The sequence below is a fragment of the Myotis yumanensis genome, unplaced genomic scaffold, assembly GCF_028538775.1.
Source record: "Myotis yumanensis isolate MYYU_CA2020_CCGP unplaced genomic scaffold, mMyoYum1.0.hap1 SCAF_7, whole genome shotgun sequence".
NCBI classification, from domain to species: domain Eukaryota; kingdom Metazoa; phylum Chordata; class Mammalia; order Chiroptera; family Vespertilionidae; genus Myotis; species Myotis yumanensis.
Window position 1 is genome coordinate 31,267,150 of NW_027223758.1, and position 18,886 is coordinate 31,286,035.

An 18,886-nucleotide genomic window follows, 5' to 3' on the forward strand; every position below is an offset into this window, starting at 1 on the left:
GTGTACTGGTTTTCTAAAAGATCACTTTAGAACTTTAGAAACTAACTTCTTCTTGGAAAGAATAAAGATGGAATATTGTTTTACATTCATTCATTCATTCATTCATTCAATTTAAGGCATGATTAACAATTAACACAACCATGATGCAGTGTGAAAAGAGCACTGGACTAGAAATTGAGAGACCCGAGTTCCATTGTCTTTTAGAGACACATATTGAAATATTTATGAATGAAATGGTGTAATATCTGGGATTTTTAAATAAATCTGTGGAGGAGGGGGTCAGAGATGAAGCAAGATTGCTCAGAAGTGGGTAACTGCTGAGCTGGTCATGAGTACGCAGGAGTTCATTTTACTTCTCTCTCTACTTTTGTGAAAGTCTGAACTTCGTATTATTAAATTTCCAAAATACAAAGCTGAAAGGGAGAGAAAGAAAGAGAGACCTGGGTAACAAGCCCGGCCTTGGCCCCGTCAGCTCGGTGGTTGTGGGTAAGTGAACTCACCCATCTGGACCTTCGCTCTTCAGGGAAAGTTAGACACAAACAAGCTCTCAGGGGTCTCCCAGCAGCCAGTGTTCAGAGTTTATGACTCTCTCACCAGCATTCATCCAAACCGACAGCGAGGGTCAGGACCAGGGTCTCTCAGCCTGCCAGTCCTGCTCCCTCTCTTTGTGGAGTCTGCAAGTGGCAAGGCCTGATGGGAGCAGACAGGCTGGGAGCAGAGGATCCTTGCCCAGGACAGGCTGGCCCAGTTTCCCACGGCCCCTCCGTGCGGTGGGTGAGGCCCGCATCCCTTCCAGGAGGGCCTGGACAGTAATACCAGGATCAAGCAAGATGGGCCTCCTCCAGGAGGGAAGGTTGTGCAGCCCATTCCCATGTCCTGAGTCACAGAGCTCCAGCCACCAAAGTGGTAATCAGCAGGGTCATCTCTGGCTAAAGCTGAGCATTTCAAAGCCCTGCACAGGTCATAATTAGCGCAGGCCCAGCCCAACCAGGAGGTCTGCAGAGAGCAGCAGGGAGGTGTAGTGAGGAAACTGGCATTGATGTAAAGCGGTTTGTCCCCAGGGTGAGAGTGAGTCAGCAGCCGCTGGAGCTCTGGAGCCAGCTGGCCTCACCCATCCTCTCCTGGGCCAAGGCGACTCAGCTTCGTAAGTCACCTGACTGCACCTTGTCTTTGGCTCCTTGGTTTTTAAGGTTCAGCCCACATCCCGCTTTCTCTCTGCCAGCCACCCTGGTTCCTACCCATCTCCTCAGTGCCTCCACGTCCCCTGGGCCTCCTCACTCCTGTCCTGCAAGGTTTGAGACTGCACTCTTTCAGGGAGCCCTCTCTGATTACCCCCAGATATTTATCATCCGGTCAGAAGGTTGTTCAAATTTCTAACCACATAATTAGTTTGCTAGCTTGGATATGCTCCAACTCCAAAGTTAAGAGACTTGGGACATGCCTAGTCCATTAAAAAAGGAGTTAAAGACATCTGTGGGGTAATTATTTAGTTTCAGAGGATTAAAGATCAAGAACTCTCTGACTTTCAGCTTTTTAATTTGTAACTCTTGAGCAGGTTAATCCCATAGTTGGACGCTTTCTGATGGAGACATTCTCTGCACACTGAGTGCAGAGTGAGAGATTCTCCCAGGATCGGCCTGTGCGTGCATGCGTGCGCGCGCGCGTGTGTGTGTGTGTGTGTGTGTGTGTGTGTGTGTAAGGGGGGGTGCAGGTCTCTCAAATGGAGAGACTGGGCGAGTGGGAAAGCCCTAGGTGGGCAATTTGAGGCCTCGTTCTGGTTTGACTCACAAGCTGTGAGCACCTCACTCAGCTCCTGGGGCTTCAGCTCCCCATGTGGATGGTGAGCGGGCTGGCCTTCTGCCTCTCTCGTCTGACAAGCACCCCCTCGGTGCTGAGGAGGGGGTGGATCAAAACAAAGGGGCGTCACACTCCAGCCTCACTCTGGAGTGTCCCTCCTTTCCAAGTCTCAGCTTGGCACCCTCCCAGCTCTGACGGGCTCTAAGGGGGCAAAGTCCTCCTGTCATCCGAGAAAGGCCTCCTGATCCCGTGGAAAGGGCTTTGGAGTCAGGCAGACCCGGCTCCAGTTCAGCGTCTGCCGCTCCCTCACTGTGTGAAGGCCAGTCCTTTCCTCAGAGGAGCCTCATGCTCCACGTGTGCAAAATGGGGCTGGGAATCGCCCAACTGCATTTGTGAGGCTGCGACAAGGTCACATGTGTAAAAGCGCATGTGCCCAACCCGTAGTTGGGTCTGATAGGTGGTAACAACTAGTTATCACTCACCATTGCACTCAGCACGCGGCCGACATACTTGGGGTCACCTCTGCGGGCCACGTCATGAGCAGGGTCACGGCGGAAATTCAGACTGCTATCCAGGATCGCGAGGCAAATGTTCAGAATGTCTCCTTCAAACTGTTCGAAATGGAACCATATGTTATGATGAAAGAAACGGCAAGTAGTGTTGGCTCATTGAGGGGACGGGGGCTATGCTGACGAGAACCATGACAAGTGCCTGGTTCCTTTCACTCTGTGGCCTCCAGAACTGAGAGCTACTGAGGAACAACCACCTCCCCCAGCCTTCAATCCTCAAACTCATCCAGAGCGCTCTCAGTACAGGAGGGTGAGCAAACCTGGGAACTCTGTGGTTTCAGATTTGGGGGGCGGGGGAGATAATAGTAATGAAGGACTCTCGAAAGGTTAAATACACACAGCAAGGAAGTTTCATCCCATTCTCACAGGAATGAATGAATGAATGAATGAATGAACAGAAACTATATTTTTGTCCCAAGTGTCTCTACTGGGCCTTATCCTCATTTGTGTATTGTAGCACCAATACCACATCATTGCATTGATTATTAGTACTAGATTTTGCCCACTAGATTGTGACCTTCTCAAAGACAAGAAATCTGTCATATTCATCTTCGGTATCGTTTCTGTGCAACCGAGGCCTGGCACATAGTAGATGCTCAGTAAATGTTTTCTGAATAAATGACTAGAAGGGCAGGCAAATAGATAGATTTGGGGACTTCCACCTGTCTGTGGGGCCAGCTTCTGAGCTTCTTGTGTAATAGGGATATTAGCCCCAGCGTCCCTATGACCCTTTTACCTGTCCGAAGTTCCAACCAATCATGCTAATTCGATTTGTGCTTCCCACAAATATGGCGCCGGAATCTTCCAGAACGTACTCCTGTCTCTCAGCTTGGCTATTCATAAAGACACTATCCGCTGTTTGACACAAAAATCAGATATCAGGGCTTAAAATCCTACAGGGAGCTATAAGACAGTCCTCCTCCCACTCTTGAATACTGGCCTGAGAGTTGGAGCAAGTCATACCTGCAGCCTTCCCCCAACCTCCACCAAGGAAGGAAGCCTTGGGCTATTATGCTTCCAACTGATATCGTGGGAACTATGAGTTTGAAAGAGAAGCTGGGATATCTGAGAGTCTGAAAATGAGACCCCAGGAATGAGACACTTGCTCCTTTAGGGAAAGAGCTATCTCTATGTTACAGAATTGTACTTTGGTCATTGTCCCTTATAATTAGACTAGAGGCCCAGTACACAAAAATTTGTGCAAGAATAGGGTCCCTAGGCCTGGCTAGCAATCAGGGCCAATCAGATTCCCTGCCTCTCCACCTCCCCACCTCTTCCTTCCCTCGCTCCCTCAGCGCCCCACCGCCGCAGCTGGTCGCCCGTCATGTTCTGCGCCGCCCCTGTTGTTCAGTGCACATCATAGCGAGCAAGCGAACTCCTGGTCTCCTGGTCGAACTCCCGAGGGGACACTTTGCATATTAGCCTTTTATATATATATAGATCATGCTATGCAGTTTGTAAAAGATCATGAGATTCCTGCAATACCCCCAAAGGAAATAGCAGGATGTCCATTTAATGGTGAATAATTTGAGGCTCAGAAAGATAGAGGGACTGTCCAGACTCACACAGCTGGATAATTGGCGGGACTCAGACCTATTGCTTCTGACTTATAGTTTCTATGCTTTTTCCATATCCCATGAACTTTTCCTAATCAAACCTAAGCCCATGAAAACCACCCCACTCATCTCCTTTCCACGGGCACTGCTTGGCTGATGGCTGGGAGTGTGGGTGGTTAGGTGCCTACCTTGTGACCAGGGGTTAAAGAGCAGTATTAACATCCCAAGTTTCAGAGTAAAGTTGTTGCCCTGGGAGGAGACCTGAAGGTTCAGCGTGTACCATCCTATGGGTGCATTAGCAGGACTGGAGATGGAGATGTTCAGAGTGTTCTCCCTCTGGGACACGAGCTGTGCATACCAGCTGCCACCACTTGTCCCACTGGAGAGTGAAAACACAGCCCTCGTTTTGGCTGATTCTGAGGGGGAGGGCCCTGTAAAAGAAGAAGGGGTCAATGAAAACCAAGGCGTACTGACTGGACTGTAGGGAGAGGTCAGGTTCCAACACAACCACAGGGGTCCTTCCTCGGGCTCATCCAAGGAAGCACCACATTGTGGCGCTGGAAGCAACTAGAGCTGTGGTTCTCAACCTTCCTAATGCCACGGCCCTTTAATAGAGCTCCTCATGTTGTGGTGACCCCCAACCATAAAGTTATTTTCGTTGCTACTTCATAACTGTAATTTTGCTACTGTTATGAATCATCATGGAAATATCTGATATGCAGGATGTATTTTCATTGTTACAAATTGAACATAATTAAAGCATAGTGATTAATCACAAAAACAATATGTAATTATATATGCGTTTTCCGATGGTCTTAGGCGACCCCTGTGAAAGGGTCGTTCGACCCCCAAAGGGGTCACGACCCACAGGTTGAGAACTGCTGAACTAGAGAGACAGACCATGTAGGCCAAATTCCTCTTGATTTAAAGACTAGGATTCTTGTGCTCAAAGGCAGGCAGAAACTTTCCCAAGGTCACACAGAGTCAATGGCAGAGCTGGGCTAGAGCCCAGAGCCCAGTGACCTCAGTGTCACCATCCTCACCTCTTGGATGCACAGTCCCATGGGCTACTCAGGTGTATGTGGGGGAGGGGGGAGCAGGGAGCAGATACCTGTGGAGACTATGAACCCCAGACTTTCTCCAGATCTAAGAACTCGGTTGAGGGTCAATGAGAAACTGAACGGTTGACCTCGTCGCAAGATGAGCTCCTGGCTGTTGTAATTGTCTGTGCTATGCGCTTGCCGATTGGCAGACATCTGCCAGTCGATATTCTGGGGTTTTAAATCTGTGGGACAGAAAAGAGAAGACCTTAGGTCCTGAGAGGCAAGGAATAGTGGCATGGCAAGGTATTTCAAACAATAGTACCTTATTTGGAAAGGTAGAAATTACCAAAGGACTAGTCAGTGAGGTGCCAAACTTCTAGGAAAAATCACATTAAAATACAAAGACATTGACTGAACATACTGAGAACTTCACAGACGGTTGGTTCCCCTCTGCCCTTCAAGCAGCTGAACCTCTGCCTACACTATTCGGACCATGCTGCCTGGTCAGCTGTCACGCAGCCCTCAAGGAAGTGGCCAGGTGCTCAGTGTAGCTTTACCCAACCAGCCAGGAGAGCTGTGTAACCAGAGGACCCACATTCTGTCCACTTTTAGCACCATTCCTTGGTGGATGGGGGCTCACATAGAATGGAGAGGAGGCTAGTTTTCTCAACTCCGCCGCCCTGGTTGGGCTTGTTTGCTTTTCCCTTTGCATCTGCTAGACACTCAGTGCCTTTTCCCACTCCAACATCCAGCAAATGTTTACTTGCGTATTTTATGCTTTATACATGCAACACCTTGGTGTTGGCCTGGGCCTCTGATGCTGGGGAGAATAGCATGACTCAGGGCAGGATTTGCAGGCCTAGAGATTGGACTTTCAAACACTCACTGGCAAGAGCAGTGTAAAGGAGCAGGTCAAAGGCCCATGAGATCTCTGGATGACACCCGAATGCAAACACCTCGAAATTCACTGCCCCTCCCCCCTCCCTCTCACTTGATTGTGGAGGTGATGGAGCTCAACTGAGCAGAGTTTACGAGCGGTACCATGAGGGCTGGGGAGGTTAGCCTACATAAACCTTTAAAGAGTTTTATTCCTCTGAGTTATGTTTGAGACGTTTCATCATCCATGCCTTTGCAAACCAAACTGATTTTTCTGTCTTTATGATGAGACCACAGCTATGCGAGTGTGGAAGCACATCCCAGCACCAGACACAACTTCTCTTTACGTGTGTCTGTCTCTCTTCACCAGAATGTGCCTTCTTGATTTTTGTATTCTGAAGCCCAGCACATTGTTGACTACATTAGGACAACTAGGAAAACAAAGGAATGAAGGAGTTCAATGAACAAACAAACAAAAACTAATGTCAAACCATGACCATCATGACTACACCTCAAGATTTAGTCCATAAGAAAAGGTGAATATGGGGCCTTTATTAAATAAATATATTGAGAGTACCTATTATTCACAGGACACTGGGTTAGGCACAATGTTGGCAGTATAAAAAGTATGAAAATAAGTTTTAACCCTCAAAGACCTTCAGCAGTGAGTAAGACACTGAATGATGGAGCAGGGTAAACCCGACCTCCCCAGCCAAAGGTGTCTAGGAGATGCAGGTGGGAAAGAATCACTTTCGAACTCAGGAATTAGAAAAAGCTTCATGAAGATGCTGGGCCCTGAAGGAAGAGGGAATTTTGTCAGGTGCAATGGAGCAGCCTGCATCCCGGGCAACAGGAAGAGAGGCCAAGGCACAGGAAAACAGGTGTGTCATGTGGCTAGAGCAAAGGCTCTGACCACAAGGGAAAGGTGAGGCGAAGATAGTGTGGCTCCAGGGCAGGCCTGGGGCTGGGGGCTCCCCTTCTAGTAGCTTTGGAGATGGGCAGAGGACTCATCATAGATACTCTTTCAAGTGAAATCCAGCCCCTCTGAGGTGGTGAGCCAGACAAAGCTCCCGGAGAGGAGAGGGGTGCTCAGAAGGTGGTCTTGCTACCAGCTCATGGTACTAAAGATTCATTCAGTCACACATCCTCTCATTTGTTCATTAATTCATTCATTCAGCAAGTAATTATTGAAAGAATACATTAAGGTTTTGCACAAAATCAGAAAAACAAAAGCATTCATGCAATTGACAAGTATCTATTGAATTCAGGGAAGGACACACAGAGGAATGAAGGGACAGAGGGAGGGAGGGGAGAAGATGAATGTTCCTGGACAGAAATAGCGAATGGAGACAGCCCAGATCTTAGACACTCTCTGGCAACCCCTATATGTGTAGATACTAGTTCTCTCTAGAGCAATGGTCCCACCTTTCAAACCCCTGCTTCCTCCCCAACCTTGCTCACGACCTGCTGTGCATCCCTGCAGGTTGACATTTGGTAGAACTTTATTCCTTGTCTTATTTGAGAAAAAAAGAAGAGCCCTGAGGACCAGGTGGGTTCAGATAACATGAACCCTCTAGAGCAAGCAGGTCAAACTCAAAGGCTAAGACAGGCCAAATCAATGAGGCATGCGGCCCGTGGGCCGTGAGTTTGACCTGCTTGCTACAGAGACTCTTCACCTCCCTCTTAAACGCAGAAGGATGCTTGTCTTCTTCCAGGTGAAGCTCTCTATTCCAGACATGAGCTCTTTGAGAGCAGAAAGAATGTCCCCAGACAGCCTCTGCCAAACACAGGGGTGAGGAAAGAGGGGTTCAGGGATTCCACATCTATAGTGGCGTCTGCCTCCCCTTCAACAGGTCCACATCCTTCTTTGCTCTGTCCAGGGTTATGCACTATACGCTGTGGCCGAGCCAATGGCAGAGGCTTCGCCCTTTCCTCCCAGAGTCCAGTGGCTCTTATGAACGTTTATATGCAAGTATTTGTTTGAATACCTGTTCTCAACTTCTTTTTCAAAATAGTTGGCAAATCCCCTCAGCCTGCTTACCTCCCCCTTCTTCCATCCCGCTGCCCGGACTGTGGAGGGATATGGACAGAGCTGGACCATGGATGATAGTGGTCATCCTGGACCATGCGTGCCCTGGGAACAGCAGTGTGGGCACTGCACAGTCCCGGGCCCCTGGGGCATGTGCAGCTGCCTTTTCTGCCCAGAACTGCCTGCATCCACACCTGTTATGTAAGGAAAAAGGAAACATCTATCTCGTTTATTTCTCTAAGCCATTGCTATTTGGAGCTTCACTGTCATTCACATATACCTGATGATGTAACCCCCCAACTTATTCTGGGGTCCACCTTTGGCAGGAGTAACACGAGAAGCGCAGAACAGAGTCCAGACTGTGAAAGGGGGTGACTAGTCAGCTGTCTCAGTCCTTATCGGCTTGACTCTGTAATTGAATCACCTACAGCAGACAGGTAAGTGGGACTGGGCTGTGGGTGAGTGACTGGGGTTTTCGCCTCCTCTTCCTGGGAGGACCACAGCACAGAGTTGCTGGCAGATGGCCCAACATGACATAACTGATACTCCAGTGGCTGGTCTCCCCCACCTGCCCAGACCTTATTCCCTGTGTCTCTTCTCTAGGCAAAGACGTATTTGTATCTTACAGATTTCTAGAGTTGATCAGGGCTGATAAATATATTAAAAATCCAGCCAAGTGTCCTTAGCATTTTTAGAGACCATGATAAGAAATACATTTCACAGTGTTTCTCTACAGGGGTCTATACCTGACGTGAAGTTTCACAGAACAACACGAACTCCTACTGCCATTTCCCTCTTCCACTTCATTTTAATTGCTGGTCTTAATCCACTAAATGATTTTACAACCTACTAATGGGTGACACATGGCAGCTTGAAAAACAGTGATGTAATCCCATATTCCCATATTACAGGTAACAAAACTGAGACCCCGAAAGGGGAAACCATCTGCTGAGGTTACCGGCGGGGTGGGGATGGGGGGTTAGAAGCAGAGTTTGGCTCAGAATCCGGGTCTTAGATCCTGGTAACTGAGGGTCTATGAGTCATTCTCAATGCCCCCTGAGCCCGTGGAACATCTCCAACTCCTGGCTGGCCCCACCACCAGCCCCAAGAACAGGTGCTTTCCTCTCCGCTCTCACTTCCTTCTCTCTTGGGCCTGTGCCATTCCCTTTATCTTTTCCCCACATTCAGACATTTGCAATCCCTGTGCAGCACACGTGGTAGGATTGCTTGGTACCCAGTTGGAGAGAAGCTGGGGGGTTCCGACAGTGGCTGAGTGAGAGGCTGGTCAGGCTCCTGGGATGAAGTGAAGGACCCTGGACTGGTTGTCTGGAAGGCTGAGGCCTTAGGCAAGGTCTCAGTGTCCCCAGAACATACTTTCTCCATATGTAGAAGGAGAGAGTGAAGCCTGCACATCCTTGTGGGGTTAGTATTCAGATCCTACATGTACTCATCACTAGCACCTGGACCTCCAGAAGTTGAGGATGCAAGTCCCCTGGGATCCCACACATAATGACAAAAGCAACACAGGAGGGTTTGAGTTTTTTGGGGGGCTGCCATTGAGGACGCCCGCTGTGCCAGGTGCTGTGCTAAGCATTTTACTTGCATTATGTCCAAAACCCTGTGAGATATTATTCCCACTTCACAGATGAGGGATTTGAAAGTCCAGTCAGGTGACGTCACTTGCCGAATATCACACACTCAGGCAGAGCCTGCACCCAAGCCCAGACTGGAAGCCAATGTTGTCTGACCACATCTGACTCCGAGCTGCCACCCTGCAGCCAACCGAGGTGGCTGGGCTGGCCATGTCTTGGCATGGCTCCAGGAAGCTGCCAGAGAGAACGGGCCGCTCACAGCCCACGGCCTGTCTCAACATAACATGGTCAGGGGGAGAGCAGAGGAAGGAAGAAGGACTCCTGGACAAGTTCACTTAAGAGAGCTTGACTCAGACCCGTGGTTCCCTACCTTTACTGCACCTGAGAGGCACCTGGGGAGTTTGGATGGGCCTGAGCCCACCCGGGACCAGTTAAATGAGAATTTCTGGCTTAGGGACAGCATTCGTATTTTTATTTTGAACTCTCCTGGTGTTTCTAATAAGCACCCAGGACAGAGAATGACGACCTTAGGTTGATATATCGTTTTACACTTATCAAAACTCTTTCACATTAATTATCTCACCTGAGCCACATAGCTCCTCTGGGAGGAGGTGGGATGGGGTGGGGACCGGGGACTCACTGCCTCCTTTTCCCGTAGGAGGAACACGAGGAGGATGTCAACTCTCTGTGAGCCCATCTCTCAGCCCCGACCACAGACTGTGGGGCCTCATTCCTGAGCGACGGGGAAATACTTTCCTCCCTTCAGCTCACACCCCAGCCGGCATGTGGGCCCTGGGGGGGAGAGTGATGCCCCGCCCGCCCGTGGAGTACGGCCCAGCGGGGTGGAGGCGGAACGGAGGACAAGTTATCCGAGGTGAACAAAAACAGCTCACTGGGGACCTGGAAGTGTGTGGGGGCTGGCAAGGGGGGCAGGGGAGCTCTTTGTGGGAGAGGTTCCCCTGAGAATTGCCCTCGATTCGAAAATGGACTTCATCTCATAAGGTTTTTCTTTAGGCTTATGAAAAGTTCCCCCAAATGAATGAGTTGTGTGGACTGAGCACCTATGAGGTGGGCTCTGCAATAACCCCATTTTAGAGATGAGGAAACTGAGACACTTCGGTTGAGTAACCTGTCCAAGATCGCTCAGTGAGTGGGGGACCGAGCGGAGAGTCAATCCAGACTCGTCCTTGGACGTGTAGTTGTAACCCGTGGGCTTGCCCCCCGTCTGTACTGATCCCAGGTAACCGGTGGAAGCATGGGCAGCCCTCGTTCCAGGTGGATGCAGCTGCTGGCAGGTCTGTGTCCGCTGACCTGGGAGCAGCTGCTGCCCCAGAGGAAAGAAAGCAGGTGGGACTGGGGTGGGGAGGGGGGAGAAAAGGCAGCGTGTCCCATCACAAAGGCCTAATGCCTGAAGCCATGAGCCTCCGAGCCCAGGGCGCGCTCTCTGCTTTCAGAGCGACCACAGATCTTGCTGGGGCTCAGGTCCCACTGAGCCAAGAAGCTGTAGCCCAGTGTGAGGAGGACCGGGGCCCCTCCTAGATTCCAGGCCAGGAGGAGGCAGGACCCCGAGAGAAAGAGCCGCTGTGCCCCAGCTCCCAGGAGAGACGTTTTGTGGCAGACCCACGGCCTGGAATGGTCCTCGCAGATTGAGGAATGAGGCCCGAGAAGGGAAGTGTCTGCAGCCAGGCCAGCACTCTGCCCAGCAACATAGTCGGCAGCGAGCCTCCTGCCCCGGCGGCCAGTGTTAGTCCCGGCAGGGAGGGCCTGGCCTCTCGCAGGCAGGGCCTGAGGTTCGTGTTCGAACCCTGAGAGCTCTGCCTCGAACCCGGGGCCTCCGAGTGGATGTGGGGATGGGGAGCGAGGCCTCCACTCCACAGGGAGCCCAGAGTCTGTGCTCACGGCCTGCATTCCCGTCCACCCTGGGGCCTGGACTCAGCGGGCAACAGACAGAGGGCGCCACGTTGCAGGGCTGGGGGGAAAGGGGTGCCGGCTGCCCTCAGTTGAAAACCCACATGTACCTTTGCACACAGGGATTCCCAGCTGAGGAGCTGACCCTGAACAACTCAGGTGTGAGAGTTAAGAAAATCTGCGATCAGTGGACCCCGTTCAGATGCGTGGTGTTCAAGGTCAACTGAACTTCATGCAGAACACTGGCAGGCCCTCCTGCACCCCCACCGCCCCACCCATAGCCCAGCTGCCCTCTCCACCAGGAGGCAGTGACTGAACCCCCGCTGATTCCAGCAAGAAGCTTAAATTGGGAACTGGACACAGTTCTCTCCAACCTACGCACATGGACCCATAGTCCCCTGGGTCACACCTGCTGACCCACCCACCTCCCATCCCCGCTGCCCAGAACACTCCTCACGCCACAAACTACTCCTGACCAAGCACGCCAGGCAGAGACACAGCTCCTTCATCTCCGCCTCCCACTGCGCCCACTGGGGCCCCTCTCCCTGGGTGTCCAGTGAATACTTTCATTCATTCCAGAGGCCCTGACTGAGCACTTTGTGGCTGAGCGACCAGGAGCTGAGCTGGGAACTGCGTGTTGGCAAACGGAAGGGAAGAAAGATTCTCTGGTCTGTTCCCCGCCTTTTTAAAAACTTATTTCCTTCCAACCAGCCGTTGTCTATGTTGGGTTGTGACCTCAGAAGGTCTCTGGTTGGTTTAGATGTTGAGCTCTAAGAGGTTAAGACCTCCTGACTCACAGGCACTGGCACACAATCCGGGCTCACGGCAGGCAGTGCAGCGGCAGGCCCGGGGCTACCCACCCACCCACGGCCCACGCCCGGCCCCGGCCCCAGGGGGTGAGCACTGCTGGGCCCATCGCTCTTTGTCCCTGGCTTCTTCTCAAGGTGAGAGTTGCCAGGACCGGAGGGAACCTGAAAGTCCATCTGTTTCAAGCCCTTCATCTTACAACCAGAGCCTGAGGCTTGCTTGGTGCTGGCAGGGAAGGCGGAGACTGCTGGTAGAGCTCAAGTGAGGGACCAGCTCTGCTAACAGGACACAGTGGCCAGGGTGCTGCTGGGACCGGGTCTGGGCTGTGCCACCCACTTTCCGAGTGATCTGGTAAGTCTCTAGCCCTTCCTGGACTGCCTCCTCCCCCTGGGGGAGGGCGATGGCCTCGGTGACAGCTGACATCTCCTTCTGCTACAGTCGACAGGATCCCAAGCTCCTCTCCTTAGCAACCCAGCGTGTTGCCGCATGTTCGCTGCAGGAAATGTGGGTGGGGGGTGGTGTCCATTTTGCTGCCCTGTCCTGATCGTGGTGATTCCTGAAGGAACCAGCATTCACCTTTTGTACGATGCTCAGCGATTTCTTTGGTAAACCTTCCTGAGGCCCTAACCACCATTCACGATGTTTTACAGGCTGGGTTCATGCCTTTTTTTGGGTTTGGCGAGGCACTAGGCCGAGCGCCCAGGACGGCGATAGTCAGCATGCCGCCTAGCGGGGGGCGGGGGGGGGGGGCTGTCTAGTAAGAGCCCGGATCCTCTGTAGCGACCGCAGAGCTCAAGGACCTGCACGCCTTGTGGTTCTTACCCACCCACCTTCCCTGGCGCTGCTCCTAGGGAGCCTGGCACACCTGCCTCTTCTGCTACTGGGAGGTTTCAGCTCATCAACTCACGTCCAAAGAGGCTGCCGCTGCTTCCAAATGCGTAGTTTACTTAGAAACATTCCCGTGCTGCTGCTGGCTTCTTTTAAATCAATTTACAGGCTGTCACGCGCTCACTGCCTTGTGGCTCTGAGATGTGCTTTTCTTTGCCTATGTTACTGACAGCTGGTAAAAGTGCCCCGAAAAACACGGGAAGCAGGTACCAGCTGGCTTGACACAGCAAAGCTTATATCCATCTGTCTAGAGCAGTGGTTCTCAACCTTGGCTGCACATTAGAATCACCTGGGAATCTTTTTAAAATCCTGATTTCTGGGCCTCATCCTCCGGAAATTCTGTTTCTTTGTTATGGGGTGGGGCCACAACATTAGTAACAAAGAAACAGAATTTCCTGAGGATGAGGCCCAGAAATCAGGATTTTAAAAAGATTCCCAGGTGATTCTAATGTGCAGCCAAGGTTGAGAACCACTGGTCTAAAGGGATGCTGAATATCCTGTCCCTTACTCAGGACTACATCCCACATATGTTCTACCCCTGGGACCACTCAAGAGGGACTGGGCAGCTACCAAGAAAGAACAGAATCTTAATAAACAAAGATCGAGCCCCCAGAGCCCCCAGGGCAGCTGTCCTGGGCTGGACACTGGCCTCTCCGCTGGCCCAGGAGGAGCCGGGCTTCCCGCTAAGACCAGGTAGAGAAGATGTCATGCACTCACCAGCCATGCTTCACCTTCTGCCGTCTCTTCCTCTTCTTGGCGTTTCACTGGGAATGGCAGGGAGAAGTGGGGAGATGAGTGCCTGCCCAGGATTGCCTTACCATTTATAGAAGCCTCTCCTACACACCCCAATTAGAATTGTAATGAGGTGGGCGAGGCACCAGGTCATTCCTGTAGTGCCTGTAAGCGTTTCCCTTACGACATCCCCGACATCCTCATCACCCAATGGCAGGGCAGCCTGCTTATGCAAGACCAACTTGGGGAGAAGAGGGGAGATAAGAAAGAAAGTTCACTTTTGTGAGTTTTTTCCCAAAGGCGAACACCTCTCCGGACTGTAGAGTTTGGGAAATTTTGTCGTGGTTTTCTTTCAGTATCCTGTCCAGAGCTGGAGCTGGGAAGTCTCCAAGAAATGTCTCAGCAGAATCCAGAAGCAGGGCATTCCTCGGTCTTTTCTCACTCGTCACACATATTGGGGTTTCCACCTGTACAAGGACGGGAGGCGCTCAGCACGCTCGCCTGCTCAGGGTAGCCAGGAGGAGCATTGGGGTTGGAGTTAGAAACACTCCGTTGCAAGGCTGGGGGGCGATCACTGAACCTCGAAGCCTGGGGAGCCTAGTCTGTGATGGGGTAATCACGCTCACTCTTCTTTTTTTTTTTTAAAATATATTTTATTGATTTTTTACAGAGAGGAAGGGAGAGGGATAGAGAGTAAGAAACATCAATGAGAGAGAAGCATCAATCAGCTGCCTCCTGCACGCCCCCCATCGGGGATGTGCCCGCAACCAAGGCACATGCCCTTGCCCAGAATCAAACCTGGGACCCTTTAGTCCGCAGGCTCACGCCCACTCTTCTTAATCACTGAGTAGAGGGAAGAAGCAAATGAGGTGATACAAGTCAAAAAAGTGCATAGATGCTGCCCTGGCTGGGTAGCTCAGGAGGCTGGAGCATCGCCCCATGCAACCGAAGGTGGCAGGTTCAATTCCCAGTCAGAGCACATACCTAGGTTGTGAGTTCCATCCCTGGTCAGGGTGCATCGGGGAGGCAAGCAATCGATGTTTCTTCCTTACATCAATGTTTCTGTCTCCAACTCTGTCTCTCATTCTCTCACACACCCCCTCTCTAAAATCAATTAAAAAACACACAACAACATATCCTCAGGTGAGGATTAAAAAGAAAAGTGCATAGATGTGATCCATAAGGGGGTAAATCCAGACCCTATCTGGATTTGAATGTCAGTTTGATTCCAGATTGGGGGAAACATGTGTTGTTTTTTTAAACTTTATTAGTATTTTTAAAAATATATTTTATTGATTTCAGAGAGGAAGAGAGAGGAGGAGAGAGAGAGAAACATCAATGATGAGAGAGAATCATTGATCAGCTGCTTCCTACACACCCCCTACTGGGGATTGAGCCCGCAACCTGGGCATGTGCCCTTGACCGGAATCGAAGCTGGGACCCTTCAGTCCGCAGGCTGATGCTCTATCCACTAAGCCAAACCAGCGAGGGTACAAATTTTATTTTTGTTGTTGATACTATTATAGATGGCCCCATATTCCCCTCTTTTGCCCACCTCCACCTAACCCCTGCCCCACTTCCCTCTGGCCATCACCACACTGTAGTCTGTGTTCACGGGTTATGTATATATGGTTTTTGGCTAATCTCTTCACCTTCTTACATCCATGCCCTTTCCCCCACCCATCTGACAGCTGTCAGTCTGTTCCACATATCCATGCGTCTGTTTCTATTTTGTTCATCAGTTTATTTTGTTCATTAGATTCTATGTATAAGTAAGGTCATATGGTATTGTCTTTCTCTGACTGGCTTATTTCGCTTAGCATAATATTCTCCAGGTCCATCCATTCTGTTGCAAAAGGTAAGAGTTCCTTTTTTATGGCTGTGAAGTATTTCATTGTGTAAATGTACCACAGTTCTTTTATCCATTCATCTACTGATGGGCACTTGGGGTGTTTCCAGAACTTTTTAATGAGGCAGCAGGGACAGCCACTGGTCTGGCAGTGGTGACATGGTTTCAACACATGTTCTCTGTAAGACTGGAGGGTAAGTCACCGACCCTCCCTGGGCCCAGGTTCTGCATTGGCGAAGAAAAGGAGGGGGGAGAGGGACCTGTTTTCTTTATATTTTTTGTTTGCTTGTGTGTTCTTTTAAGGAAATATATTTTTCGAAAGATCCAATAGGTAAATATTGTGAATATTTACCAGTACCAACACTTTTTGTGATAGGGAGTTTAACAAACTGATAGCGCTTTTTTTAAAAAAAATATATTTTACTGATATCTTACAGAGAGGAAGGGAGAGGAATAGAGAGTTAGAAACATCGATGAGCGAGAAACATCGATCAGCTGCCTCCTGCACACCCCCTACTGGGGATGTGCCCGCAACCAAGGTACATGCCCTTGACTGGAATCGAACCTGGGACCCTTCAGTCCTCAGGCTGACGCTCTATCCACTGAGCCAAACCGGTCAGGGCCTGATAGGGTTTGAGGATTCATGATAGAGCAGAAGTTTCTCACACCTTCCCCCAGAGATGGAGTGAAAATGAAGACCCAGCTCCATGATGATAAGATCTTTAGAAAAATGTGGGAGTGCTGGGTCTTGAGAAAGGTGAGGCTGAACAGACAGGTGGTTTGGAGAAAGAGGAATCTACGTCTTCTCTCTGCACAGCATTTTATACACCTAGGCCCTCTGCTACCACCTGCATCTGTTTATAATCTGTTTCTGTCTGCCCCTATCCCTAGACTGAGCTCCTTGAAGGCATAGGCTGAATATTATTCACATCTCAGAACCTAGCATGGGCTGGCCACACGGCAGGAGCACTCATATTTTTGAACACGTGAATCAATCACTCATCATAAAGATGGAAATAGCTACCCTCAATTTAGTGCTCACCGCAGGCAGGCACTGGCTAAACACTTCACATATATGACCCTTTTCCATCTTCATATCAATCCTATCACACAGGTACTATTATTACTGATATTTTTTCAGGGGCAAGGAACGGGTTAACATGAATCTGTGCAACCAGGAGACTCCCATCCACATGTGAGCGACTCCAGAGCCTGTTCACTTAACCTGGAGGTCAGCTTTTTAAGAGAGGCGGGGCCGCAGCCATTCCCAGGCTTCCGGTGACTTTACCAGAGAGGTGGCTCTGCACCCCGGCCGGGCAGAATGACCGCTGTTGGCTCTGGCCGATGACCCGGAAGTGAGAGCGGGTAGAGAGGTATGTGGCAAGGAGTACTGGACCCTGAAGAGAAGGCTCAAGTGTGGGTCTTGGCGCCTGTCGTGCCACGAGCTGGGATGTGGACAAGGCCTTCCTATGGCCAGTCAGTCCTGCCAGAAGCGCCAAGACCTGTGGGGTCAAATGGGATGAATGGATGTGAAAGTGCCCCGCACACTCTCAAGTGTGTTATAAAGAAACAGAGGGGTTTGCTTATTATTATTATTACTGCTGACATTTTTGGCCTGGGAGCCAAGAAGAACTGGACTCTGGACATTCCTTCGATGATTTGGCAAGAACACCTGCGGAGGAGACAGGGAGGCCGTGCTGTCCTTCGAGATTATATAGACATAGGTTTCCACTTCTGCTTCTGCCAGTCACCTCAACTCTCAGGGTCTCCGCTTCCTCATCTGTAAAACGGAGGAAGAATTACTCTGGGACTAAAGGAGATGATGACTATAAAATGCTTAGCACAGTGGCTGGCACTGCCTGGGTCACGTTAGTGTTGACAGTATTAGTATTCTTATTTCCCCCGCAGGAACCCCTCAGTCCTGAGTGTTGCAGATTTTGCAATGGAACCCACAAGTGTGGGCAGTGGTGCCTGACCACTGACCATGTGGTCTTCCTTGGGAAGGTCTGATCAGCCTTGACCCCAGAGGGTGTGGTAGAAAGATGCCCACCCTGGACTCAGGAGACCCCAGCTGGGCTCTGTGACTTACCCACTGTGACCTTGGCAGAATCCCTTTATATCTCAAAGCCTCAGTTTCCTCATCAGCCTCCCCACACACCTCCCAGGGCTGGAGTCAGGCGCAAAACCTTGAAATGGCAGCTGTGACACTCCTCTGTAGACAGAGGGGTGTTGCGCCAACCTCAGGGGCCCAGCTCCTGGCCTCCCCCCCCCGCCCCCGGCCGCCCCACCCGCTCCCCTGGAGCCTGCTAACTGCAGCGGGCCCCTGCCCTGGCCGGCCGCCCCGCGTCGTCTTCATGTTAGCAGCTGGGGGATTGTGCCAGGGCCGTGGCTGCACAGGGCCCCAGCCCCGACCTGCAGCAGGGCCATAATTTGCACACGATGTCACAATTGCAGCTAAATGATTTTCAATTCATAGGTGGAGTCACCCAGCTCCGAGTAGGATGAATTTCCTGCTTGGCCAGACTCCTGCACCTCGAACCCCAGGTAAGATGGAGCATGCAAGTATGGGCTTTTTGAAAAAGAAGACGCTAATTGATCTTTGCCTTTTTATCTCCTTTTAATTAAAGGATTTAGGGTTGCTGAAGATTTTGCAACACCCGGAGAAGCATAGAATCTCATGAGAAGTTACTGACCCCGCCTTTCTCGGAACACAATAATCCCCTTTCCAGACACATTTCTCTTAAAAACTACAGTGACAGGGAACTTACACCCTTCAGAGCAGCCTATACTTGCCCTAGACCAGCGATGGTGAACCTATGACACGCATGTCAGAGGTGACACGCGAACTCATTTTTTTGGTTGATTTTTCTTTGTTAAATGGCATTTACATATGTAAAATAAATATCAAAAATATAAATCTTTGTTTTACTATGGTTGCAAATATCAAAAAATTTCTATATGTGACACGGCACCAGAGTTAAGTTAGGGTTTTTCAAAATGCTGACATGCCGAGCTCAAAAGGTTCTCCATCATTGTCCTAGACAGTTTGGGCTGAAACATTCATTTCTGGGGTGATTCACTTTAAGGTACATCTTCCCCAATTTCATAGGAGCTCCGTGAGGGCAGGAACTTTGTCCTGGTCCATCACTGCTCCATCCCAGTGCCTCCCAGTGCCCAGATCATGGTTAAAGAGCCCTGAAAAGACCAGCAAGTTCTTTCTCATGTGAACTGAGAATCTGT

The 18,886-nt window shown here is 50.5% G+C and overlaps 1 protein-coding gene and 1 long non-coding RNA gene across 2 annotated transcripts in view; one reads left to right on the forward strand and one right to left on the reverse strand.

Moving 5' to 3' along the window:
• Positions 1-13,873, reverse strand: part of TGM3 (transglutaminase 3) — a 36,874-nt gene extending 23,001 nt beyond the window's left edge. Inside the window, exons 1-5 of the mRNA XM_070420052.1 lie at positions 13,783-13,873; positions 5,034-5,207; positions 4,111-4,353; positions 3,103-3,221; positions 2,280-2,408 (exon numbers count right to left, since the gene is read on the reverse strand). Coding sequence (XP_070276153.1) covers positions 2,280-2,408; positions 3,103-3,221; positions 4,111-4,353; positions 5,034-5,207; positions 13,783-13,789 — 672 coding nt within the window. The 5' untranslated portion in view covers positions 13,790-13,873. The remainder of the gene's footprint in view (positions 1-2,279; positions 2,409-3,102; positions 3,222-4,110; positions 4,354-5,033; positions 5,208-13,782) is intronic.
• LOC139013759 (uncharacterized) lies at positions 12,327-18,522 on the forward strand. The gene is made up of 4 exons (XR_011472120.1): positions 12,327-12,528; positions 16,788-17,019; positions 18,123-18,190; positions 18,274-18,522. It is a non-coding gene; the product is annotated as an uncharacterized lncRNA (long non-coding RNA).
• The last annotated feature ends 364 nt before the right edge of the window (positions 18,523-18,886 follow it).